At 36.4% G+C, this 27,068-nt stretch overlaps 1 protein-coding gene across 4 annotated transcripts; it reads left to right on the forward strand.

The window, feature by feature from the left end:
• The first annotated feature begins 81 nt into the window (after window positions 1-81).
• Window positions 82-20,950, forward strand: LOC127107348 (uncharacterized). 4 transcript variants are annotated; one of them, XR_007795694.1, is made up of 10 exons: window positions 82-265; window positions 363-401; window positions 584-842; window positions 950-1,165; window positions 1,254-4,406; window positions 4,595-4,779; window positions 4,878-5,000; window positions 5,121-5,174; window positions 8,834-8,964; window positions 9,626-10,945. XR_007795694.1 is itself a non-coding variant. In XM_051044638.1 (8 exons), the coding sequence occupies exons 3-7, from the start codon at window positions 636-638 to the stop codon at window positions 4,957-4,959; spliced, it is 3,843 nt and encodes a 1,280-aa protein (XP_050900595.1). In that variant the 5' UTR covers window positions 82-265; window positions 363-401; window positions 584-635; the 3' UTR covers window positions 4,960-5,000; window positions 5,121-5,442. The 4 variants fall into 4 exon arrangements, 1 of the variants encoding a protein (XP_050900595.1); XR_007795692.1 differs by lacking the exons at window positions 8,834-8,964; window positions 9,626-10,945 and adding an exon at window positions 20,890-20,950; XR_007795693.1 differs by having other exon boundaries at window positions 8,834-10,945.
• Window positions 20,951-27,068: the final 6,118 nt, after the last annotated feature.

Raw genomic sequence — 27,068 nt, forward strand, 5'->3', positions numbered from 1 at the left:
TGTCACATATTTAATATTTTAAATTATAAAAAAATAAAATAATATACATGATAAATAAAGAAGATGACTTCGGTGAATTCGAGTGAGTACCGAAAGTACGAGTTATGTTGCCACCTACACTCTGTAACCTCATTCTTTCCCCTCGTTAATTAATAAACGTACTATATTACCCATTTTCATTTTGCACTTAACCCTTCTTCGTTTCGGCTACACCTCTCTCTCTCTCAACGCAATCTTTCTTCAATCCTTGGATCTCAACATCCAGGTAACCGCTTCTTCTTCGTTTCAACTCCCATATATAAAAAACACCACTTTCCACAAATTTTCCTCTATTTTTCTGATTGATTATTTTCCCTTAACAGGTTTAACTCGGCTGGGGTTTTGGTTTACGAGTTGAATCGGTAACTTTTTCAGATTAACTCGGTTATCGAATCATCTTTAAATCTTCTAGGTTTTAGTCATTTCTTTTGCATGTTCATATAAATGTTGCAATATTTTAGAGCTTAATTAGTTCGCCTGTTGATTGTTGTTTGATATATGTTAAGAGTTCGTTGTTTTGATTGAATTAATTTATTGTGTTTAGGTAATTAAGTTTATGCATGATTGGAGGTGAAGCTGTGATTATATAGTTGAAAATGGGTTTTGATAATGAGTGCATAATTAATATTCAATCTCTTGCTGGAGAGTATTTTTGTCCTGTTTGTCGCCTTCTCGTGTTTCCGAATGAAGCTTTGCAGTCACAATGTACTCATTTATATTGCAAGCCGTGTTTGACGTATGTAGTGAGTACTACCAGGGCTTGTCCTTATGATGGTTATTTGGTGACCGAAGCTGATTCCAAGGTTACTTTTTTACATTTTTGTTTGAGTGTACTTATGAGCGATGTGAAGTGTTTTCTTTTGTATCTCCTTGGTTTTATGAATTTGTATTTTGGGTGTTTTAATTGCAGCCTTTGGTAGAGACGAATAAGGCACTTGCTGAAACTATTGGGAAAATAGCAGTTCATTGCTTGTATCATAGGAGTGGATGCTCATGGCAAGGAACTTTGTCTGAGTGTACATCGCATTGTTCTGGATGTACTTTTGGCAACTCTCCTGTTGTTTGCAACAGGTGTGGGATTCAAATAGTGCACAGTCAAGTTCAAGAACATGCACAAACTTGTTCTGTAAGTGTTGTGTATATGGATATATATGTTTTTTTTCTTCTTTTTATCTATTACTGGCAGGCTGGTTCTTATGCTTGTTAATTGGCAGGGCGTGCAAGGTCAGGTACAGCAGGGGGGCATTGCCCAGGACCCTTCAGCTACCGGTGCTTCTGCTGTTGCATCTACCGATCAAAACCAGGTTGCGGCTCCAGTTGCAGCAACAGCTTCACAACCAGTGACTTCTCAATCAGTGGTTGCAACTAGTGCAGCTGGGCATGTTTCAAATCAGCCACCCAACCTGGCATCTCAAACCCAAGCTTTAGGCCAAGCGGCTGTGCAGCCAACAGCAGATCAATGGTATCAGCAGCAACACTATCAACAATATTACCAGCAATACCCTGGACAAGATCAATACCAACAGCAGTATCAGCAGTATTACCCTTATCAACAGTCTTCTGTTCCACAATACCAACAGGCCTATGTCCAGCCACAGCCACAGCCACAGCCACAGCCCCAGTCGCAGTCTCAAGCACAGCCTCAGGCTCAAGGACTGTCTCAACCAGTTTCACATGTGCAGACTCCTGCAGCTCCACAATCTCAGAATCATATGCAAGTTCACCAACAACCACAGCAGCTTCAACCTGCTGTACAGCCTCATGGGCAGGTGAGTCACCCACCTGGCCATGGTCAAGCCTTCCCTCAGCCTCAGTCTTATCCTTACTCCCAAGTTCAGCCTCATTCTGGGCAACCCCAACAAAATATGCAAATCCCTCCTTATCAGCAACCTCATCCTCAAATGCAGCATCCACAACCTCAAAATCAGCAACCAGTTCAGAAGTATCCTGTTCCTCAACCTCAAGTACATTCACAAATGCAACCTAATGCTCCAGTTCAACATCCTTCTCAGCCTCAGATGCAATCTCACCTGCCCATGGCTCCTAATGTACAATCTCAAGGGCAAAATACAATGTCACATGCAGTTACAGGTCATCACTCTTATCCCCAACCTCTGCCTCATCAGAATATGCAAGTGGGAGCCCCTCAATCTAACATGCACTTGAATCCTTCAAGTGGGCAGCTCCAGGGCCAGCATCCTGTCCAGGTGCAGAATCAGTTTCCTCAGCAAACTCCAATGATGCGCCCAAATCAGTCTCATGCTATGTATCCTAATCAGCAGGTAGCTTTGTTGCCTCCATCTCTTCAAGGTCAAAGCACCCCTCCTCTGCAACCGCAGCCAGGATACACTCCTAATCAGCAAACTGGACAAACCAACCAACGTCCTATTTTGCAACCGGTTCAACAAATATTACCTCAGCAACCATTTGCACAACACCAGACCCCAATGCCATCTCATCTTCGACCTCAAGGTCCTCCAGTACATTCATTTTCCAAGCATGCTTATCCCCAGTCCAAGGGTAATATCGCACTATCTCAAAATGTCGTTGGAAGGCCTTCAATTCCCAATCATGCAGGACACGTACCGCCATTTGCACACTCTGCCAATACAATTCCTGTTAGACCAGGGAATCAGAATATGTTGGTTGGGACCAATAATCAAGTGCAGTCAAGGGCACCAGAACCAATTGAAAGACAAGGTGATGTCACTGAGCAACAAACTGACTCTGCCTCGGGGAAACTTGGAAAAAATGAGTTGAAATCTGAAAAAGAAACAAGGTTGAAATCCACTGAGGTTGGGAGTAAGCAAAATAGTGAAGATCCACACTCTGTGAAGACTTTAGGCCCAAATGCTAATGCATTTGAAAATGGTGATAGGTTGAATAAGAATGTTGGAAAGGGTGAGGCTTCTGAAAGCACCAAGGTTCAACATGATAGTAATGAGCATTCTGTTGTACATGGCAATGAGATTCAAGGTGGACCTCCACTGAAGACAGAGACAATACCCTCTGAATCGGAAACTGATAAACTGCACAGTGATGATACTCGTACTCCAAGGCCTCCTTCTGGTGCTGCCGATCCTGCACCAGCTGTCTCTCAGACCAATGGTGGTCACGGACCTGGCATTGATGAATATAGAGGAATGCAGTCCGGGGGCTTAGCTCAGCCAGCTCATCCAGCTTTCCAGCTGAGGTCTTCTACAGTTTTGACATCACAATTGCCACATCCAACAGGTCCAAATCAGCCTCTTTCTGCAGCAAACTCTTCAGCTCTTCTCAGGAATCATGGAGCTGCACCTGCACTTCATTCAGGACAGGCCTTAAACTCCATGGATAATTTTCAGCCAACCATGTTTAAGCAACCAGCTGGTTCTGATGTTCAGTTTAATATTCCAGGCCGCAGCTTTCAACCTCAGCCTCATGGACCTCCAGCAGGACCATATAACCAAGTTCGTGAACCACCTTTCCATACCGGAGCTTCCAATTTGTCTCGAAGCGGAGGACCACAGTTTGGTGCCCCACCACATGGAGATATGCACAGTGGAATGACAGCCAACTTTCCACCACATGCTCCTGAAGGTTTTGGTGTGCAGGATGAAAGGTTCAAATCTTTCCAAATTCCTAGTCAACAAAATATTGATCGGAGGGAGTTTGAAGATGATCTCAAGAAATTCCCCAGGCATCCTTTGGATGCTGAACCAGGTTCTAAATATGGAAATTATTCATTAGGTCCACATGAAGCTGGAAAGAGACCTGTTGGCTTTCATGATGATGCCATCAAGAAACCAAATTCAAATCTTCATTCTGGTCATCTTGGACCAGGTCCTGGATATGGGATACATCCTATGGATGGAATGGCTCCAAGAAGCCCTGGTAGTGAATACATGGATATGCCTTCCCGTAGATTTGGGCCCCTCTCTGGTGGTCTTATTAGCAAGTCAGGTATAGATGATTTTGAGGGCAGAACTGCAAGTCGATTTGTTGATTCAGTTGGCAATGCATTCCGTGATGGCCGGTTTCCTCATCCCCCTAGCCATTTGCATAGAGACGAGTTTGACGGTTTTGGTAATTTTCGAATGGGCGAACATCCAAGGAGGGGTAATTTCACTGGTCAGGACGAATTTGCTGGCCATTTCCAAAGGGGCGAAAATTTGGGTCCACATAATTTTCCTAGACATTTGCGGCTGGGGGAGCGTATTGGTTTTGGTGATCATCCTGGTCATATGCGAGCCTTTGAACTTAGTGGTTCTCGGAGTTTTGAATCTTTTACCCAAGGCAGCAGGCCAGGTCATCCGCAGCTTGGTGAACCTGGGTTTAGGAGCAGCTTTTCCCTCACAGGATTTAATAACGACACTGGATTCTTAAACGTAAAGTTTTGATTATTAACATTCATTTTTGTGTTTTGCTATTCTTATCATTTGGGTTATAGTCTCAGTCATTGAAGATGAGTTGATAGAATCTGGAAGTTTTTGGGGAATATTGTGATTGTTGTTTTTATGTGAATCGAAACAAGGTAATTGAAATTGATTTGTATATATACGTCTGTGTTTTTCAGAGAGATTCCCGGTTGTTTGATAATCCGAGGAGAAGAAAGGCCATCAGTACGGGGTGGTGCCGGATATGTAAAATTGACTGTGAAACAGTTGAAGGTTTGGAATTGCATTCTCAAACAAGGGAGCACCAGAAGATGGCCATGGATGTAGTTAAAGCAATCAAACAAAATGCGAAGAAACAGAAATTGTAGGTTCTTTTGTTGTTGATGTCATTAATGTTGTTTCATGCTTCAGGAAACATTTAAGCTTTCCTATGAAAGATAAACCCTTGGTTATTTTTTTTAGAATACCCAGCGAACAATCCTCCATTGAAGATGGAAATAGAACAAGGGCTACTGGTTTTGAGGGTCATGGAAATAAGCATTAATGGAAATAAGCATTAAGTGGGTGTGGTTTGCAGTAGTTAAGGTATGCTTTCATGCTGTTTTGTCAAACGAAGTTGACATGGTATTATTGCATTTAGCAATACTTATCTTTCAACTACATTTTCCTTTGTCAATATTATTTATGCTGTTCATGTCATTTCAGGTTGCAGCTATCATGTTAAATGGAGATGCTTTTTGGATCTGAAGTCCCGTGGCAGTTAAGTTTGTTGGTTTTTGAATTTGAAATCCATACTTCATAACTAGAATAGTTGTCCCAATTTGGTGCTATTTAGTAGTTTGTCATTTTATGCTGCTTATGTTACTTACATGCAATTGGTAAGTGCAGTTTTTATGAATTGCTATATTTTGATTTTTAATAGAAGCCTCCTTTTGATGATTGGTAACTGAATATCCTGGTTTTTTTCTTGTTATTGTTTCCTGATCAACTGTATTGAATATTTCAATATTCCGTGCTGTTATCTCTAGCCTGTCTTATCTTATAGAAAGGGGTTCTTCTCTTTCAATGTCTTGAAACCCAAATTTTGTTTTTACTGTGCTATAAAGAGGGGACAAAATTGTCATTGCAAATTCACTATATAGGGATACCATTTTCATGTATCTAATTAATCTATGAGTTGCATTGTTAAAGTTAGTTTATATTTAGTTTTAAATTTAGAAAGATTAAAAGTTCTCTTATTTAACGTTGTATTTCCTCAATATCCACATCCCGAGAGTTGCAAGTAATCATTAGATGTTGGATTCATGAAGTCAAAGGTGCACTGAAGGTGCTAAGCGTCTGATAGGAATGTGCTTACCTTGTTTTAAGGCAACACCCTTTTCAGGAAATTGCTTTTGCTTCCCTAGCAAACTTGTAGGCTAATAGTTGCTGGCCATCCATACTGCTTGTTGAAATTAGGGTTTGACATGAATCTTGGTTAGAATCATGATAAGTGTGCAGGAATTGTACAACATTGATTCTAATGGTTCTTATAGCAGAAAAAACAGTAAATTGGATCTTAACTGACCTGATTATGGAAAGTATTAATTTTTATTAGGAAAGATGCGGACATATTCATTAGAAAAAATGGAAATGTTATGTAAACTATTAATTTTGGTGAGAAGGATACATATTTTTGAAATATAGAAAATAATACAAATTGTGTTGATCACAGCAAATTAATGTTGATAAATGAAAACAAGAATTGTATTTGATAAATCAACCAAGGAATCATTTTTAAATTGAAGAGATATTACATCATTAAGAAAATTAAATTAAGAAACCTAATAATGAAGATATTTACAATGTTCTGCTATGAATTTATAGGCTGCCACATCTTTCTTGATTACCGATCTATTTGCACAAATAAAAAAATGTAGTTAATTTTGTATGAGAGAGAAAGTATAAGTTACTTTACAAAATCATCCTTCACTATTGGTATGAGAAAGAGAAACTAATAGAATTGAAACAAGAGCGAGCAATACGTAGTAAGAGGCTTAATAGGAAAAGAAACATTAATGTTTCATTGGTATTGCAAAAAAACTTGTAATTTGGGACAGTTTTTTTTTTCAAAGTGACTTATAATTTCGGACGAAGTGAGTAAAACTTGAAGTATCATTTTATTTTCTTATGAATCTCGGGTAGTGGCCGATCCCAAAAATGCTATTGTGGGATAGCGGAATGACCGCAATTTTAGACATTTTATACCATTTATATACTTTTGCTCTTCTCCCATATTTAGTGTCATATTGGCAAAAGAAAATTTTCCCAACGTAATTGTCACTTATACTTTTAATGTAATATTAATTATTTTATTCTAATTCTATCCCAAATTAATACTACTTGAATTATTCCAAGTTAGTCATGGGACAGAGGAAGTAATTTATACTATTCCCTCCATTCCATATCTGTTGGTATTTTATTCGTTCAATTTTGTTTTAAAACTATTGATGTTTTAAAGTTTCGATGTCTAATTATTAGTTTTTCCAACTATATATACCCTTAGTTGCAGATAGAATTTAGAAAACGATAATGCAATTAATGCAATTAGAGAACAGAATAAGTATATTCTAGGCGAATTGCATGCCAATTAATGTTTTCTTAATCTATGCACCTCAACCTTAAACCTCGATATTTAGTTGACGGAGTATATATACATAAAAACCCAACAACTAGCCGCCAGTTACGAGTGAGATGGTGAAAAATGGAAGCAGAGTGAGGGAGAAGAATCCCAAATGCTGGCGTGGTGTTTTTTAATTCTAGATATATTCTAGATATATCTAGTAATAGAAGATTAATCTTTTGTAACTTATCATTATTTGTCTTTTGTTCTTGATTTTCATGATAATTGCAGAACTTTAGGCATGGTATCAAACCACTTGATTTTAGTCATGCAACCAATAATGAAGCCTCCTAGGACAATTTTATTAAGAAATATGATAGAATGGGAGATAATATCATCTCCTCCAAGGTTTCCCCTTCACTATAGAGTTGCTACTCTATTATCAAAATTAATATTTAAGGATACTCCCCTATACCAATATGGCTATTAAGAATTGCCAATAGGCTTAACAGTCACATAACAAACTAACCAGCTGAACAGCTACATAACAAGCTAACCAATTAGTTAACTAGTTCTTCTAATCTATATCCTAACAATTTCATAGCTAATAGATTTAAATTTTAAACCACTTTTGGTTTAAAAGTATAAGTTAATGACTTCCTGACTATAGTGGTGTAAAGAGTTGGGACAAATATTGTCTGTTTCTCACCGGTCTAAATTTTATTTGGGCTACAAATTTAACTTGAATGCAACCCTAGAGACTAGAGTAAATCTGTTAATGTTCAAGTCTAATTAAGACCAGGTAGAAGGCATGGTTTGATCTTCTCGAAGTATACACGAAATAAATGATATAATAATCATATACTGTACTTATGAATAAAAGAAGAAAACTTCATGCAATTATTAAATATACCATGTACCTGACCCTAAATAGGTCTGTTAGGTCACACACACCCCTGACTCTGATTTCGAGTATATTTGTCTACCAATACAGGTAGGGGTAATGGCAATGCTATGTTGGCTTGTCAAATGGGGGAATGCGGGAATTTACGGAAGAAAATGAATTTCTTAAGTGTTAGAATTGAGGTGCAACAATTATGATATACTCCCTCTGGACCTAAATATAAACACTCATTTGACAAAAAACTTATCCCTAAATTTAAGTCCCTTTTTTCAAATTACTAGATACATTTTGTTTCTTTTCCAAATAAATCCCTAATTAAAATATCACAAGTGTTTTGGAATATGAAAAGTTAATATTAACTATATACATATATAAAGGGTATTTTAGGTACATCCATTCATAAAATGGACACATACATCATGCTACCAATTTTTTATACCAAGAGTGAAATATGTAATAGGTGCCTATATTCAGGAATGAAGGGAGTATTTGTTTGTTTCAGAAAGAATAATAACAATGATAGCATTTGTAGCATTCTAGGGTTTTGACCATGTAAATATAATTGACAAAACACGACTGATAGATTTTAAAAAATTAAGAAGCATAAATGACTTGATCGAAGATTCAAATCTGACATTTAGCGTGGATGGGTAGAAGTATAGACTTATTGTTTGTGTTATGATACAATCAGGGAATTGAGTCTAGGGTTTCTTTAAGTTCTTGGAAGCCTTTTCTAATTGTTGAAAGGGATGTCATCATTTTGCTAATATACATCTAAGGTTATTCAACTGTAGTGCAAGTGACCTATAGTCTATATTTGGATTCAAATAATATGAAGTGGTGATAGTGGCGATAATATAAAAATGTTGTCATCTAATTTAGGGGTTGTTGGATTTTTTTTTGTATTCCTAGAATCGCTTCCTAGTTAAAGATTATATCATCTTTCTATCACAATGTTGGGAGCTTTCTTGAAGTGGTGAGATAGACTTCTTGATTGGCGATTCTGGGTCTCAATCTCTACCTTGTCAATGTGTTTTTATCAGGTTCGTGATTTTCAATCTTAATAATTTATGCTAAAAGGTTCCGTATTAACTAAAATAACCGTCTTTCCTTTGGCCTAACTGAGTTGAATTGCCTATTGAATGATTAGTCTCTCTTGTTTATTGATTCTTTTTCTTCTGCGGCACTTTTCTTAACGATACTAATATTATGATCAAGTAGAATAGTACCTTGTGTTGCACTCATTTATGAACCTCAATGGTCATTTAGTTCTTTTGAACTTAATTTTAGGAATAACCCCATTTTCAATCCAACCCCCTTTGAACAAGAGAGCTCTTCAAATGATGTTCAGTGAGAGATATTAACATTCTAAGTTGCTGATTACAGTGTCTCTTTAGAGGCAGGATTTAGCTTTTAGGACTACAACATGAAAATATAGTTAGCTTTCTGTAGGAATATGGAACTTTAATTAAGGATCACATAACTAGGAACTTAGAATGTCGGAAAGCAATTAACAAATGGATATTTTAGAGGTTTTAGATGCGCTTGAATTGTTACGATCTTAAACTATAGGAATATAGTTAGGAATATGAAACTTTAATTAAGGATCACATAACCAGGAACTTACAATGTCGGAAAGCAATTAACAAATGGATATTTTAGAGGTTTTAGATGTGCTTGAATTGTTACGATCTTAAACTATAGGAATAGCTGATATTCAAATTGACTTAAAGATGGAAGGAGAGCTACTTCTGGAGATTAAGAAAGAGATTAAGAAATTCATGCTTGTAAGTGATACTTGCTGCAGTATATTTTTAATAACACATAATTTGGTAGCCATGTATCACTATTTGGCCGAACTGGGGAAAAAGGGGGTGATGGGAATTGGATCCTCATTTGAAATTTTCATTTTATTGTCTTGTAAAATTTGATGTTTCTCATAGCATTGAATAGGTGTGATACTATCAACATTTATTGATACATGCATGAAGAGATAGATAATGCTATAAAACTACTTTTCCCCACGAATATTCAACATTTAGTGACACTAGTCAAACTAGTTTTTGCAGCATCGCTTCAACTGAATGTAATTGAAATACCGAATCACTCCTAGGGACAAACTAGCAAAGTTTTAAGTTGTGATTGTGTGTGTACGAAGTTTGCCTAATTGTATCATATTCATAGGGCTAGGATCCATTATTTATAAATTCTAATTATTTGAAAAATCATCTTTTCTAACTCACCATTAATAATTTTATAATAGTTTGGAAAATAATTAAAAATTAAAAATACTTATTCTCCATAAGATAGGAAACAAACATTGTGAATTTCATGATCGGTACAATTTCTCATGGGGTATATATATTTTTAACAATGAAAAATTAAGTTTACACATTTACCACAATATGGTCCCTGGAATTTATAATATCTCGTAAATTATGTTCATTTGTAATAAAATAAAGAATTTGTGAAACTTATAAAAGATTTGTAGATTTGAGAAAATAGAGATTCAAATTGTAGAAAGTAGGATAGGCTCGGTCACTATCAATTTTTTTAATTACTATCAATTATTTACAAATTACAAAATGCTTATTTGGAAGATATAAAAAATACATAATTTTTGGGTGTTGGTGTCAAAGTTTTAAGAATTAGAATAGACTTGCATACAATTTATTAATCCAAGTGAAAAGAGATTTGAGCTTCTTAAACAAGTGCTCAGGTTAAAGGTTGGTATCTGCAACTATATATTGGAAACGACTTTGAGGATGGTGTGTAGAAATTTTGGATGATAAATAAAGTGGAGACACTCTCGATAAGCTATCGTCTCTTTGCAATTATAAGTTTTTTTGAATAAGACTTTCAAGCAAAATTAAATTAGATAACTAATTTTTTTTTCCTGCCAACCCATTGTAATTAAAATTGACTTAGTGGATGTTTCAAATGTTTCAAAGTATTCTCACATCTTATATTTTTGAGAATGTTATGTGACGAAATTCATGTCCTCAATGAAATTTCTTTATTTTATTTTATTTTATTATTATTATTTTTTATAAATTGAAAACCAAATGAGAGACTTGAAGAATTTAACTAAAGTTCTTTTCTTTGATGAGAGTCTAAATTGTTGATATTTATAAATGAACAGTTTTATTTAAAAAATGCTACTTGTATAACTGGAGACTGACCAATTAGAATTAGAAATTAAAACCTATAATACCCTCAAGACAATATTAAAACCTTGAACACACTAAGACCTATTTTGCTTTATCTCAAAGGGACACTAACAGGAAAAGATCAATTTGAATATATATGTATATATATATATATATATATATATATATGTATATATATGTATATATATGTATATACATGTATGTATATATATATATATATATGTATATATATAGATGTGTATATGTATGTATATATATGTATATATATATATATATATATATATGTATATATATATATATATATATATATATATATATATACATATATATACACATCTATATATATACATATATATATATACATGTATATACATATATATACATATATATGTATATAGATATATATATATATATACATGTATATACATATATATACATATATATGTATATATATATATATATATATATATATATATATATATATATATATATATATATATATATATATATGTATAGATATATGTATGTATATATATATATGTATATATATGTATATATATATATGTGTGTATATATATATGTATATGTATGTATACATATATGTACATATGTGTATATATATATACATACATACATATAAGTTTTTTTGAATAAGACTTTCAAGCAAAATTAAATTAGATAACTAATTTTTTTTTCCTGCCAACCCATTGTAATTAAAATTGACTTAGTGGATGTTTCAAATGTTTCAAAGTATTCTCACATCTTATATTTTTGAGAATGTTATGTGACGAAATTCATGTCCTCAATGAAATTTCTTTATTTTATTTTATTTAATTATTATTATTTTTTATAAATTGAAAACCAAATGAGAGACTTGAAGAATTTAACTAAAGTTCTTTTCTTTGATGAGAGTCTAAATTGTATAACAATAGGCATATGTAGTATTTAATTTTTAATGAGGTCAATAGAAGGTCACAACAATATACTACATATGTTTTTAAGTGTAAGCTTCATTTGAAAAAGAAACCTAAATATAATCTTATTTTCAAAAACATTTAAATCCATCACAAAACTAGTGGGTAAATTTGACATTGTGCATTTTCTCCCTTGATTAAAGTAGACTTAAATAGACCATCTATAATTTTATCCTAAATTAGAAGTTGAGATTTTGAAACGATAACATAAGATTTTTTTTTTAAATAATCAAATTTTTCAATTAAAATTTTAAAATAATCATTATTTTAAAACATTTATCAAAATAATTATTTTTTCAAAAATATTTAATATAGGTGTCAAGTGTACTGCCGTATTCAATGAAAATATTATTTATTGGTGTCACATGCACTGATGCATCCATGGGTATGATACCATTAGGAGTGCACATGCATGTGTAGGCATCACATGCAATGGTGCATCATAGTCCACTCTATGTGTGCGTCAATGCATGTGATTACTGCTCCACAACTCCATCTATAAATACATAGCATCACCCTCTTATAATTTTTCACACATCTTACTATCACATTCCATTTTTCTTCATTCTCCTTTCATTTTTTTAAAGTGTCTTCATATTCATATATGTGTCCTTATGAAGAGAAATGCCGATTTAATTTTTTCATCAGTGCAAAATTAAATTATGTTGTTTATGTGTTGTATTTGTTTGTGATGTTATTTTATTTGTTGTAGTTGCCTGTGTTATTGTTTAATTATTATATTTGTTCTACTTATCATATGAAATGATTGTTGTTTTTAATATAAAGGAAAAAGGTTATAATTAAAGTTATGTTGTTGTGTTTGGTCCAACATTGGTGGTGAGTGCATTGATCACATATTAACATGAAGTTAAATAAGGTTAATGGTGAATATCCATAAATCAAGGCATGCACCAAAGGGTGTGGTGTGTAACACCCCTTTTTCTACCCCAAAATACTTAACATATAATCAGAGTAAATAAGCACGCATATAAACAAAAGGGCGTCACATCGACGTTTTCAAAAACTAAAAGCTTTCAAAAACCAAAAACATCATTCATCATCAATATACAATACACCTGGTCATTCAAAATAACACATTTCAATTATCATGAATATTCAAGAATATGCGTTTGCAGCGGAAAATAATGAATACTCATACATTTCATAAAATGATCCATGTTCCATACCATGATCATCTCTCAATAATCTCCTCAAGATAAAATAAAACCATATCCAGAATATTTGGCACTATGGCATCTCAAACAGCAATTGCAATCAAACCTGTTCACAAGTAATAACATAACACATATCCAAATAGGATATGAGTTCAATACTACCATTCTACCCAGTGTTACATGACCAGAGCATTGACTCACTACCTAGTCTCTAAATCAAAACACGGAGACTCTCCGTCTAATCTCAAGTGAGCTACCGTCCACTTACTTCAGCAATACTACTCCTGAGTATCAGCACGATACCCATGTAAAGGTAACATTCAAACAGAAAGGGTGAGAATTCAAATCATTATGAAGAAGTATAATCAAACACAATGATTAAATCAACAATTAAAGGAATTCATCACACTTCGTATAACCATGTAAATAATATTAACCAATATTTATTTCACATGTTTCAAACATACATCAAAACTCAAGGAGTATAATATTCAAATTCAATACTATATTCCCAAATATACACATAACTACAATTATCACATAATCACATATTTTGCCAAATTATGTATCCAAATATCACCAAATTCAATTACTAAATCTCATACACACCTCACAATCACAACAATGCAAACATTCAATTATCACATGACTCTAATGTGACTCAATGCAAGACATGTGACTCTATGCATGCGGTACCTCAATGTGAACCCAACGTTTCACCGCTTTCTGATTCAATATCTAGAATCCAAGCCACGCTTCCGATCCGGACAAGATCAAAGCCACTACCACGCCTATTTCCAATTAAGGATCAACGTGTGCTACGTCTATTTCCAATTAAGGATCACCGTCTATCTACCACGCCTATTTCCAATTAAGGATCAACGTGTGCTACGTCTATTTCCAATTAAGGATCAACGTCTATCTACCACGCCTATTTCTAATTAGGATCAACGTGTGCTACATCTATTTCCAATTAAGGATCACCGTCTATCTACCACGTCTATTTCCAATTAAGGATCAACGTGTGCTACCATATGAACCCATAGTTTCACCGCTTCCACTATGAAGCCGACCATGCCATGAATGAATGTACAAATACCAACACATATGCAATTAAGATCATCTCTACCATCTTAACATTCCACATATCACATAATTCAACTCTATGAATTATCCACCAATGGTACATATACACATTCATAACGATATATCATTCACCATTCACCAATGATACATATACACATTCATAACAATATATCATTCACAATCCACCAAATGGTACATATACACATTCATAACAATATATCATTCACAATCCACCAATGGTACATATACACATTCATAACAATATATCATTCACAATCCACCAATGGTACATATACACATTCATAACAATATATCATTCACAATCCAACAATGGTACATATACACATTCATAACAATATATCATTCACAATCCACCAATGGTACATATACACATTCATAACAATATATCATTCACAATCCAACAATGGTACATATACACATTCATAACAATATATCATTCACAATCCACCAATGGTACATATACACATTTAAAATCTCAATTTTTCACTTTTCAAACAGTGTTAACCGGTTAACGTATATGGTTAATCGGTTAACGCAAAACAGAATGCACTTCCTGGCAATTTTCAACAGTGTTAACCGGTTAACGCATTTGGTTAACCGGTTAACGCAAGACAGAACACAATTCTAACAGGTTTTCAACAGTGTTAACCGGTTAACGCTTTTGGTTAACCGGTTAACGCAAAACAAAATGCTATTCCTGCGTTAACAAAAAAACAGAATGCAGAATTTCCTGCGTTTTTCATCGTTGGAGGACTTTCGGAACTTCGATTTCAATTCCGTAAAAAGCCAAACGTTCAGAAAATTATAACTCATATAATACTCTAATCATATAAGGTTATTTTACAATTTTAACACAATCAATCACCACAAATCAAGAATACTTATCAACCTAACAATTTCAAACAACCACACAAAATTAAGGATTTTAACCTAAACATACATCTACCCATTGACCCAATCATACTAACCCATAATAATAAGGATTCCCCCCTTACCTCTTCGATTTTCTGGAAACCCTAACTTCTCCTTACTTTTCCTCTTCTTTTTCTCTATTGCCTTCAATGATCAAATGAATCCTAATTTTCACTCTCCTACCTCTTATTTATAGTATTATATTTGGGCTTAAAGAGTGATACCTCAAATTTAATTAATAGGCCCAATATGACCTAATATTTAAATATCTCTAATTTAATTCAAATAAATTAAACCAACTCAATATACACCAAGTTAATTAATATAATTAATTATTCAATTATATCTCATATCAACTAAATAATTAATTAACACACCAAATCAATTAATATAATCAATTATTACTACCTAACAACCAATTAATTAATTAACACTCTAAATAAATAAAATAAAATATAATAATAATAATATAATAATTAAATACTAAAATTGCGTTGTTACAACTCTCCCCCACTTAAAAGATTTTCGGCCTCGAAAATTTACCTCAAACGAACAACTCCGGATACGATTCCTTCATCTTATCCTCGAGTTCCCAAGTAATATTGCCATTGGCGACTTCGCCCCATATCACTTTCACCAAAGCAATCTCCTTACCACAAAGCTTCTTCACTTCTCGATCTTCAATTCGCATAGGTGATGTATCGGCCGTCAAATTATCCCTCACTTGAAAATCATCTAATGGAACAACATGCGATGGATCCGCAATGTACTTCCTCAATTGAGACACATGGAACACCTCATGATACCATTCTCATCAATCCGAAAGTCACCACCTTTGCCTTGACTAATCAATGTCATAACATCGACTAAATTCAAATCTGACTTTTGACCTTCTCTAATCTCGTCCAGAATACCACACGTAAGCTTCAACATACCAAGCTTAACACACGAAGGTGTCGCTTCACAACCTAAACTCAAATCTCTATAAGTTGTTCCAACAATTCAAACTCTCGAATCATCAACATATACATGTCCAATGACTTCCTACTCAATGCATCGGCTACAACATTCGCCTTTCCAGGATGATAATTCAAACCAAAATCATAATTTTTCAAGAATTCTAACCATCTCCTTTGCCTCATATTCAATTCCTTCTGATCGAACAAGTACTTCAAACTCTTGTGATCACTAAACACATCAAATCTCGATCCAAACAAATAATGTCTCCAAAGCTTCAACACAAACACAACGGCGACAGACTCTAAATCATGCGTCAGATAATTCCTCTCATGAGCTTTAAGTTGCCTTGAAGCATAAGCTACCACTTGCCCTTTTTGCATCAAAACACCTCCCAAACCCAACAAAGAAGCATCACAATACACAACGAAAGTTTCTAACGGATTCGGTAAAATCAGAATAGGAGCCGTAGTCAATCTTCTCTTAAGCTCTTGAAAATTTGCTTCACACTATGAAGTCCAAATGAAAGCTTGACCTTTCCTAGTCAACTGCGTCAACGGTAATGACAACTTAGAAAATCCTTCAATGAACTTCCTATAATAACCAGCCAAACCAAGGAAACTGCGAATCTCAGCAACAAACTTAGGAGCTTCCCACTGAGATACAACTTCAATCTTCGTAGGATCCACATAAATACCACCACTCGAAATCACATGTCCAAGAAAACTTACTTCACTCAACAAAAACTCATATTTGGAGAGTTTAGCAAACAACTTCCTCTCTTTAAACACCGATAACACAACCTTCAAATGCTCGACATGATCCTCTTTACTCTTAGAATAAATCAATATATCATCGATGAACACAACAACAAACTTATCCAAGTAATCATGAAAAGTTCTATTCATATACTCCATAAATACACCAGGTGCATTAGTCACACCAAAAGGCATCGCGGAGTACTCGTAGTGACCGTACCTTGTCCGAAAAGCAGTCTTTTGAATATCCTCAGCCTTTACACGAATCTGATGATACCCAGACCTCAAATCAATCTTGCTAAACACACAAGCTCCAACCAGCTGATCCATCAGATCGTCAATCCTCAGAAGTGGATACTTGTTCTTAATCGTCACTTTATTCAGTTGTCTATAGTCAACACATAATCTCATATAACCTTCTTTCTTCTTGACCAACAGAACAGGTGCACCCCACGGCGACACACTAGGACGAATAAACCTCTTCTCAAGCAAGTCTTCAAGTTGACTCTTCAACTCTTTCAACTCGGAAGCAAACATTCTATAGGGAGCCATCAATATAGGACTAGTTCCAGGAACTAAATCAATCGAAAACTCAACCTCACGTTCCGACGGTAAATCACTTATATCTTCCGGAAATACCTCCGCAAACTCACAAACTATTGGCAATTCTTCAATCGTTCTCTTCTCACGAATATCCAAAGTTGCCAACAACATAAACAACTCGGCACCATCTTGCACCGATTCATCAACTTGCTTAGCAGACACAAACCAATCTTCCTTCGCACCAACCTCAGGAAAAATAACCGTCTTCTCAAAACAGTTGATATACACCCGATTAACTTCTAACCAACACCATCCTCGAATTCGACCTCTCTTGGGGTTCAGGAAAGCACAACATTCTCAAAACAGGTTAACTGGCCCACTGCACTCTTGCATGTAACAACATAATGTCCAAGATCGATACAATTGGAACATTCAAGATAAGCAGACGCTTCTCCCCCACTTATTTCATTCCCAACCTGCAATGGAGAATAAAACAAGCATCGACAGTATTCTCACACACATGTCACATACTAGGGAACAAACATAACTAAACAACCTGGCCGGACGAACCAACCAGACAAACAATATCGATTGTGTCAGATACACAATCAAATACAACAGGATTGAAAACCCTAACGACTATTGACCAACTGGTCGACCATGCTCTGATACCACTAATGTAATACCCCTTTTTCTACCCCAAAATACTTAACATATAATCAGAGTAAATAAGCACGCATATAAATAAAAGGGCGTCACATCGACGTTTTCAAAAACTAAAAGCTTTCAAAAACCAAACATCATTCATCATCAATATACAATACACCTGGTCATTCAAAATAACACATTTCAATTATCATGAACATTCAAGAATATGCGTTCGCAGCGGAAAATAATGAATACTCATGCATTTCATAAAATGATCCATGTCCCATACCATGATCATCTCTCAATAATCTCCTCAAGATAAAATAAAACCATATCCCGAATATTTGGCACTATGGCATCTCAAACAGCAATTGCAATCAAACCTGTTCACAAGTAATAACATAACACATATCCAAATAGGATATGAGTTCAATACTACCATTCTACCCAGTGTTACATGACCAGAGCATTGACTCACTACCTAGTCTCTAAATCAAAACATGGAGACTCTCCGTCTAATCTCAAGTGAGCTACCGTCCACTTACTTTAGCAATACTACTCCTGAGTATCTGCACGATACCCTTGTAAAGGTAACATTCAAACAGAAAGGATGAGAATTCAAATCATTATGAAGAAGTATAATCAAGAACAATGATTAAATCAACAATTAAAGGAATTCATCACACTTTGTATAACCATGTAAATAATATTAACCAATATTTATTTCACATGTTTCAAACATACATCAAAACTCAAGGAGTATAATATTCAAATCCAATACTATATTCCCAAAATAAACATAACTACAATTATCACATAATCACATATTTTGCCAAATTATGTATCCAAATATCACCAAATTCAATTACTAAATCTCATACACACCTTACAATCACATCAATGCAAACATTCAATTATCACATGACTCTAATGTGACTCAATGCAAGACATGTGACTCTATGCATGCGGTACTCAATATGAACCCAACGTTTCACCGCTTTCCGATTCAATATCTAGAATCCAAGCCACGCTTCCGATCCAGACAAGATCAAAGCCACTACCACGCCTATTTCCAATTAAGGATCAACGTGTGCTACGTCTATTTCCAATTAAGGATCACCGTCTATCTACCACACCTATTTCCAATTAAGGATCAACGTGTGCTATGTAACACCCAGATAAAATATGATAATTATTTAATTTAAGTTAATAGTATATTTATTAATTTAATTAAATAATTGGAATATTATTGGATTATTATTATTGGAATAATAAAGTTGGAATATATATAAAGAGTTCCATTTGGTAAAAAAAGTTTTTCACGTGAAAACCAGAGAAGCGACAGAAAGTGAGAAAAGGGCAAAGAGGAAGAGCAAGAGAACAAGGTTTGAAGAAGGGAAAAGCTTGAAGTTAAAGGATTTGTCGGATTAACTCAGGTAAGGGGGGTTTATCGTCGTTTAATGGGTATTATGGGTTAACATGTAATGGGTAGTAATAAGCCATTGAATTGACCCTAATTGGGATGAGGAATGCTGTAAACGGTGATGAATAAGTTATGTTAAAACTGTAATTGAATCTATATGTGGGTGAGTGGTAAATTTCTGGACGTGTAGCTTTTTACGGAATTGAAATCGGAGGTCCGGAAGTCCTCCGACGGCGAGAAATGCGGGAAATCTCCATTCTGTTTTCGTGTTAGCGCAGGAACAACTTTCTGTTCTGCGTTAACCGGTTAACCCAGGGTGTTAACCGGTTAACACTGTTATGATTTAGAAAAATTAATTTCTGATCTGCTTTAACCGGTTAACCCAGGGTGTTAACCGGTTAACACTGTTAAAATGTGCCAGGAAGCGTGTTCTGTTTTGCGTTAACCGGTTAACCCAGGGCGTTAACCGGTTAACACTGTTGGAAAAGTGAAAATTTGATATTCAAATATTGTGTACATAGTTGATGATTGGCCTATATTGGTGTATGATATAGTAGGGATCATTTCCCGTTGTTTTGAGCAGTATAGGTATTAGTAGAGTGTGCTAATACTGTGATTTATTATTTGGCATGATATAAATATGATTCTGTGATAAATATGCTGATGATGTATGATGGTATGCATAATGCTGTGAATGTATCTGTTATGTATGCAATTGTGAATGGACTGTTTATGGCTTAGAGTGTGAGCATATGTCTATCTTGGATTGTTGTTGATGTTTGCATGCTAGGTGATTTAGCGTGTATAACATGGCCTTTATGGTGGTAGCTAATTCCCATGGTGAGGAATTAGTGAGTGAGTTGTTGTGGATTGTTGTTGATGTTTGCATGCTAGGTGATTTAGCGTGCATAACATGGCCTTTATGGTGGTAGCTAATTCCCATGGTGAGGAATTAGTGAGTGAGTCACTAGGTCTCAAATGAGTGGGACTAGTGAGCTTGGTAGCCGTATCTGGGTTTGATCGGTGAGGTTGAACTATGTGTTCACGAATAGTCGGTACCGCATGCATGGAGTCTCATTGCATAATGTATGTATGGCGTATAATATGAATGGATGTATTCCAATATTATACGTGTGTTTTGTGTTGGGTTGAGTATGATTATGATTTTGAGTTGATGTTGTCGTTGCTGAGTGTGTGATCTGATTTGGGTGATGAAATATGTTAAATTACTTAGCATTACATGATATTTTATAATGCTTATTATATCGATTGAGGAACTCACCCTTACAACTATGTTTCAGGTAACGAGCAGTGATTGAGTAGAAGCTAGTGCTTGAAGTCTAGTGTAGTTCCTTAGTGGGTCATGCTCTGGTAGATGTAACATTGGGACGGGATGTTTTACTTTGTTTTCATTTTGGTTGTTGAACAACTTTACATGTAATGTGTTACATGGTTTGCATGATTGATTAGATCTCTATCCGCTGCGAATTGTGCAATGTTTTATTTTGATTAATAAATGAGCATGACAAGTTATTATGGTGAATGGTGTGAAGATTCAAGTGTGACACCCTTAAATTGCATATCTACTCTGATTTATATTTTGTTGTTTTAATTAATTATTGGGGTATTTTAGAAGGGTGTTACATTAGTGGTATCAGAGCATATTCGGTCGAGTCGAGTCGTAATTATTCTGTTTCTCTGTACGTGATAGGTGTTGTGTAACCCTATTAGTACTTATTGTTTTAGCTTGTTGGGTTTTCAGAATAGAGATGGCTGGAAGAGGTAGAGACGATGCTGCGATTGCTGAGGCTCTGGGTATGCTAGCTGGAGTACTTGGAGGGAATCCGAATGTTGTGGGATTGGGAGCTGCTCGTCAACTGAGTGAGTTCCAGAAGAACAATCCTCCAATGTTCAAGGGAGCATACGATCCAGATGGTGCTCAGAAGTGGTTGAAGGAGATCGAGAGGATCTTCCGAGTGTCTGAGTGTGCCGATAACCAGAAGGTCAGGTTCGGTACGCATATGCTGTCAGAGGAAGCAGATGATTGGTGGGTTGCTGCCCGCACTGAGTTGGAAGCTGCTGGGGGTGCTGAGATCACTTGGGCGGTGTTCAGAGAGAGATTCCTGAGGAAGTACTTTCCGGAGGATGTCAGAGGAAAGAAAGAGATAAAGTTCTTAGAATTGAAGCAGGGCAACCGGTCTGTTACTGAGTATGCTGCTAAGTTCACAGAGCTGTCGAAGTATTACACTCCCTATGATGAGGCTACTGGGGAATTTTCAAAATGTGTGAAGTTTGAGAACGGGTTACGTCCCGAGATCAAGCAGGCTATTGGGTATCAGCAGATTAGAGTGTTTTCTGACTTGGTTGACTGTTGCAGGATTTTTGAACAGGATACCAAGGCCAGAGCGGAGAGCTATCAGCAGAGGGTTGATAGGAAAGGCAAGAAGCAGAATGATCGTGGGAAACCGTATGCAGCTGACAAAGGTTTCCAGAGACAGAGTGGGATGAAGAGACCTAGTGGGGGAGACTCCAGTGCCCCTGCTAAGTGTTACAGATGTGGTCAGGCTGGACATCGTATCCATGAGTGTACCAGTGCTGAGAAGAAGTGTTTCAAGTGTGGCAAAGGTGGTCACTTGGCTGCAGAGTGCCGGTTGAAGACTATGACTTGTTTCAACTGTGGAGAGGTGGGTCATATCAGTCCACAATGTCCTAAGCCGAAGAAAGAGAACCAGTCGGGAGGCAAGGTCTTTGCTTTATCGGGTTCTGAGACTTCTGTAGATGATCGTTTGATCCGAGGTACGTGTTATATTAATGGCTTTCCTCTTGTAGCTATTATTGACACAGGTGCGACTCATTCCTTTATATCTTTGGATTGTGCTGTGAAACTTAAATTAGAGATATCTGAGATGCATGGGAGTATGGTGATTGATACTCCTGCGAAGGGTTCAGTGACTACTACTTCAGTTTGTTTAGATTGTCCTTTGAGTATTTTTGGTAGAGACTTTGGGATGGACCTCGTGTGTCTTCCACTAGTGCAGATTGATGTTATCTTGGGTATGAACTGGTTGGTGTTTAACCGAGTTTATATCAACTGTTTTGATAAGACTGTGATTTTTCCTGAGATTGAGGAAGGAAAGAGTTTGTTTCTATCAGCAAGGCAGGTGAATGAGGCAGTAACAGATGGGGCAGAGTTGTTTATGCTGTTAGCAACTTTGGAGGCTAAAGATAAACTGGCGATTTGCGATCTAGCCGTGGTGTGTGATTTTCCTGAAGAAGTGAATGAATTACCGCCAGAGCGTGAAGTTGAGTTCTCGATTGATTTAGTACCTGGTACTAGGCCGATATCGATGGCTCCGTACCGTATGTCTGCTGTTGAGTTAACTGAATTGAAGAGTCAGTTGGAAGATCTGTTGGATAAGAAATTTATTCGTCCGAGTGTGTCACCGTGGGGCGCACCAGTGTTATTGGTTAAGAAGAAAGAAGGTACTATGAGGTTGTGTGTGGACTATAGGCAACTGAATAAAGTGACGATCAAGAATCGATATCCTTTGTCGAGGATTGATGATTTGATGGATCAGTTGGTTGGTGCGAGTGTGTTCAGCAAAATAGATTTGAGATCGGGGTATCATCAGATACGTGTGAAAACTGAGGATATTCAGAAGACTGCTTTCAGAACAAGGTATGGACATTATGAGTATTCTGTAATGCCTTTTGGTGTGACTAATGCGCCTGGGGTATTTATGGAGTATATGAATAGGATTTTCCATCCGTACCTAGACAAGTTTGTTGTGGTGTTTATTGACGATATTTTGGTGTATTCGAAATCTGAAGAAGAGCATGCTGAACATTTGAGAGTGGTTTTAGGAGTTCTACGAGAAAAGAAGTTATTTGCTAAACTGTCCAAGTGTGAATTTTGGTTAGAAGAGGTTAGTTTTCTTGGTCATGTGATTTCAAGAGGTGGTATTGCTGTTGATCCTTCTAAGATAGAAGCGGTATCTAAGTGGGAAGCTCCGAAGTCAGTTTCTGAGATAAGGAGTTTTCTTGGACTTGCAGGTTATTATAGGAAATTCATTGAAGGATTTTCTAAGTTGGCGTTACCGTTGGCGATGTTGACTAGAAAGGGGCAAGCGTTTGTTTGGGACTCAAAATGTGAAGAAGGTTTCCAAGAGTTAAAGAGAAGGTTAACTACTGCTCCTATTCTGATATTACCAAGTCCGTCGGAACCGTTTGAGGTTTACTGTGATGCTTCATTGTTGGGTTTGGGTGGTGTTTTGATGCAGAATAAACAGGTTGTAGCTTATGCTTCGAGACAACTGAAGGTTCATGAGAGGAACTATCCGACACACGATTTAGAGTTGGCAGCTGTGGTATTTGTTCTGAAGTTATGGAGGCATTACTTGTACGGGTCAAGATTTGAGGTTTTCAGTGACCATAAAAGTTTAAAGTATTTGTTTGATCAGAAAGAGCTGAATATGAGACAGAGGAGATGGTTAGAGTTTCTGAAGGATTATGACTTTGGTTTGAATTACCATCCAGGTAAAGCAAACGTAGTGGCTGATGCATTGAGTCGGAAATCATTGCATATGTCTATGTTAATGGTTAAGGAATTGGATTTAATTGAGCAGTTTAGAGACTTGAGTTTGGTGTGTGAGAGTACTCACAATAGTGTTAAATTGGGAATGTTGAAGTTAACGAGTGGTATTCTGGATGAGATTAGAGAGGGTCAGAAATCCGATGTGCTTTTGGTTGATAAGTTGACTCTAGTGAATCAAGGTCAAGGTGGTGAATTCAGAGTTGATGAGAATGGTGTTTTGAAATTTGGTAATCGGGTGTGTATTCCGGATGTTACCGAACTTAAGAAGAGTATTCTTGAGGAAGGACATCGTAGTGGCTTGAGTATTCATCCTGGGGCTACGAAGATGCATCATGATTTGAAAAAGTTATTTTGGTGGCCGGGAATGAAAAGAGAAATTGCGAGTTTTGTTTATTCCTGTTTGACTTGTCAGAAGTCAAAGATTGAGCATCAGAAGCCGTCTGGGCTAATGCAACCGTTGGCTATTCCAGAGTGGAAGTGGGATAGTATCAGTATGGATTTTGTTTCTGGTTTACCGAGGACGATTAAGAATTTTGAAGCTATTTGGGTGATTGTTGACAGATTGACAAAATCGGCTCATTTCATTCCGATCAGAATGGATTATCCGTTAGAGAGATTAGCTGAGTTGTATATTGAGAAAATTGTAAGTTTGCATGGTATTCCGTCGAGTATTGTTTTGGACAGAGATCCTAGATTTACATCGAAGTTCTGGGAAGGTTTGCAGAGGGCTTTGGGAACTAAGCTGAGATTGAGTTCTGCATATCATCCGCAGACTGATGGTCAGACTGAGAGGACGATTCAGTCACTGGAGGATCTTTTGAGGGCTTGTGTTTTGGAAAAGGGAAGTGCTTGGGATTGTTATTTACCTTTGATTGAGTTTACCTACAAAAATAGTTTTCATTCGAGCATTGGTATGGCACCGTTTGAAGCTTTGTATGGTAGGAGATGTCGGACACCTTTATGTTGGTATGAGTCCGGTGAGAGTGCTGTGGTTGGACCGGAGATTGTGCAACAAACTACGGAAAAGATTAAGATGATTCAGGAGAAGATGAGGATTGCTCAGAGTCGTCAGAAGAGTTATCACGACAAGAGGAGGAAGTCACTTGAGTTCCAAGAGGGAGATCATGTGTTTCTTCGTGTTACTCCGATAACTGGGGTTGGTCGAGCTTTGAAGTCGAAGAAGCTGACACCTCGATTTATTGGTCCTTATCAGATTTTGGAGAAGATAGGGGAGGTAGCCTATCGTATCGCTTTACCGCCGTCACTTGCGAATTTGCATGAGGTTTTTCATGTGTCTCAGTTGAGGAGGTACATTCCTGATCCGTCGCATGTGGTCCAAGTAGATGATGTACGGGTGAGAGATAACCTGACTGTTGAAACATCACCTATGAGGATCGAGGATCGAGAGTTGAAGCAGTTGCGGGGTAAAGAGATTGCTTTGGTAAAGGTAGCTTGGGGAGGACCAGCAGGTGGCAATGTGACTTGGGAACTTGAGAGTCAGATGAAGGAGTCTTATCCAGAGTTATTCGCTTGAGGTATGTTTTCGAGGACGAAAACTCTTTTAGTGGGGGAGAGTTGTAACACCCCGATAAAATATGATAATTATTTAATTTAAGTTAATAGTATATTTATTAATTTAATTAAATAATTGGAATATTATTGGATTATTATTATTGGAATAATAAAGTTGGAATATATATAAAGAGTTCCATTTGGTAAAAAGGGTTTTTCACGTGAAAACCAGAGAAGCGACAGAAAGTGAGAAAAGGGCAAAGAGGAAGAGCAAGAGAACAAGGTTTGAAGAAGGGAAAAGCTTGAAGTTAAAGGATTTGCCGGATTAACTCAGGTAAGGGGGGTTTATCGTCGTTTAATGGGTATTATGGGTTAACATGTAATGGGTAGTAATAAGCCATTGAATTGACCCTAATTGGGATGAGGAATGCTGTAAATGGTGATGAATAAGTTATGTTAAAACTGTAATTGAATCTATATGTGGGTGAGTCGTAAATTTCTGGACGTGTAGCTTTTTACGGAATTGAAATCGGAGGTCCGGAAGTCCTCCGACGGCGAGAAATGCGGGAAATCTGCATTCTGTTTTCGTGTTAGCGCAGGAACAGCATTCTGTTCTGCGTTAACCGGTTAACCCAGGGTGTTAACCGGTTAACCCAGGGTGTTAACCGGTTAACACTGTTATGATTTAGAAAAATTAATTTCTGTTCTGCGTTAACCGGTTAACCCAGGGTGTTAACCGGTTAACACTGTTAAAATGTGCCAGGAAGCGTGTTCTGTTTTGCGTTAACCGGTTAACCCAAGGCGTTAACCGGTTAACACTGTTGGAAAAGTGAAAATTTGATATTCAAATATTGTGTACATAGTTGATGATTGGCCTATATTGGTGTATGATATAGTAGGGATCATTTCCCGTTGTTTTGAGCAATATAGGTATTAGTAGAGTGTGCTAATACTGTGATTTATTATTTGGCATGATATGAATATGATTCTGTGATAAATATGCTGATGATGTATGATGGTATGCATAATGCTGTGAATGTATCTGTTATGTATGCAATTGTGAATGGACTGTTTATGGCTTAGAGTGTGAGCATATGTCTATCTTGGATTGTTGTTGATGTTTGCATGTTAGGTGATTTAGCGTGTATAACATGGCCTTTATGGTGGTAGCTAATTCCCATGGTGAGGAATTAGTGAGTGAGTTGTTGTGGATTGTTGTTGATGTTTGCATGCTAGGTGATTTAGCGTGCATAGCATGGCCTTTATGGTGGTAGCTAATTCCCATGGTGAGGAATTAGTGAGTGAGTCACTAGGTCTCAAATGAGTGGGACTAGTGAGCTTGGTAGCCGTATCTGGGTTTGATCGGTGAGGTTG

Source organism: Lathyrus oleraceus, chromosome 7, assembly GCF_024323335.1.
Source record: "Lathyrus oleraceus cultivar Zhongwan6 chromosome 7, CAAS_Psat_ZW6_1.0, whole genome shotgun sequence".
Lineage (NCBI taxonomy): Eukaryota > Viridiplantae > Streptophyta > Magnoliopsida > Fabales > Fabaceae > Lathyrus > Lathyrus oleraceus.

Bases quoted from the DNA above. Each gene is read 5' to 3' on its own strand.
- LOC127107348 (XM_051044638.1), top strand. From the start codon at position 636: ATGGGTTTTGATAATGAGTGCATAATTAATATTCAATCTCTTGCTGGA. The intron at 843-949 runs GTTACTTTTTTA...TTTTAATTGCAG, and splicing joins TGACCGAAGCTGATTCCAAG to CCTTTGGTAGAGACGAATAA. The intron at 4,780-4,877 runs GTAGGTTCTTTT...TATTTTTTTTAG, and splicing joins AATGCGAAGAAACAGAAATT to AATACCCAGCGAACAATCCT.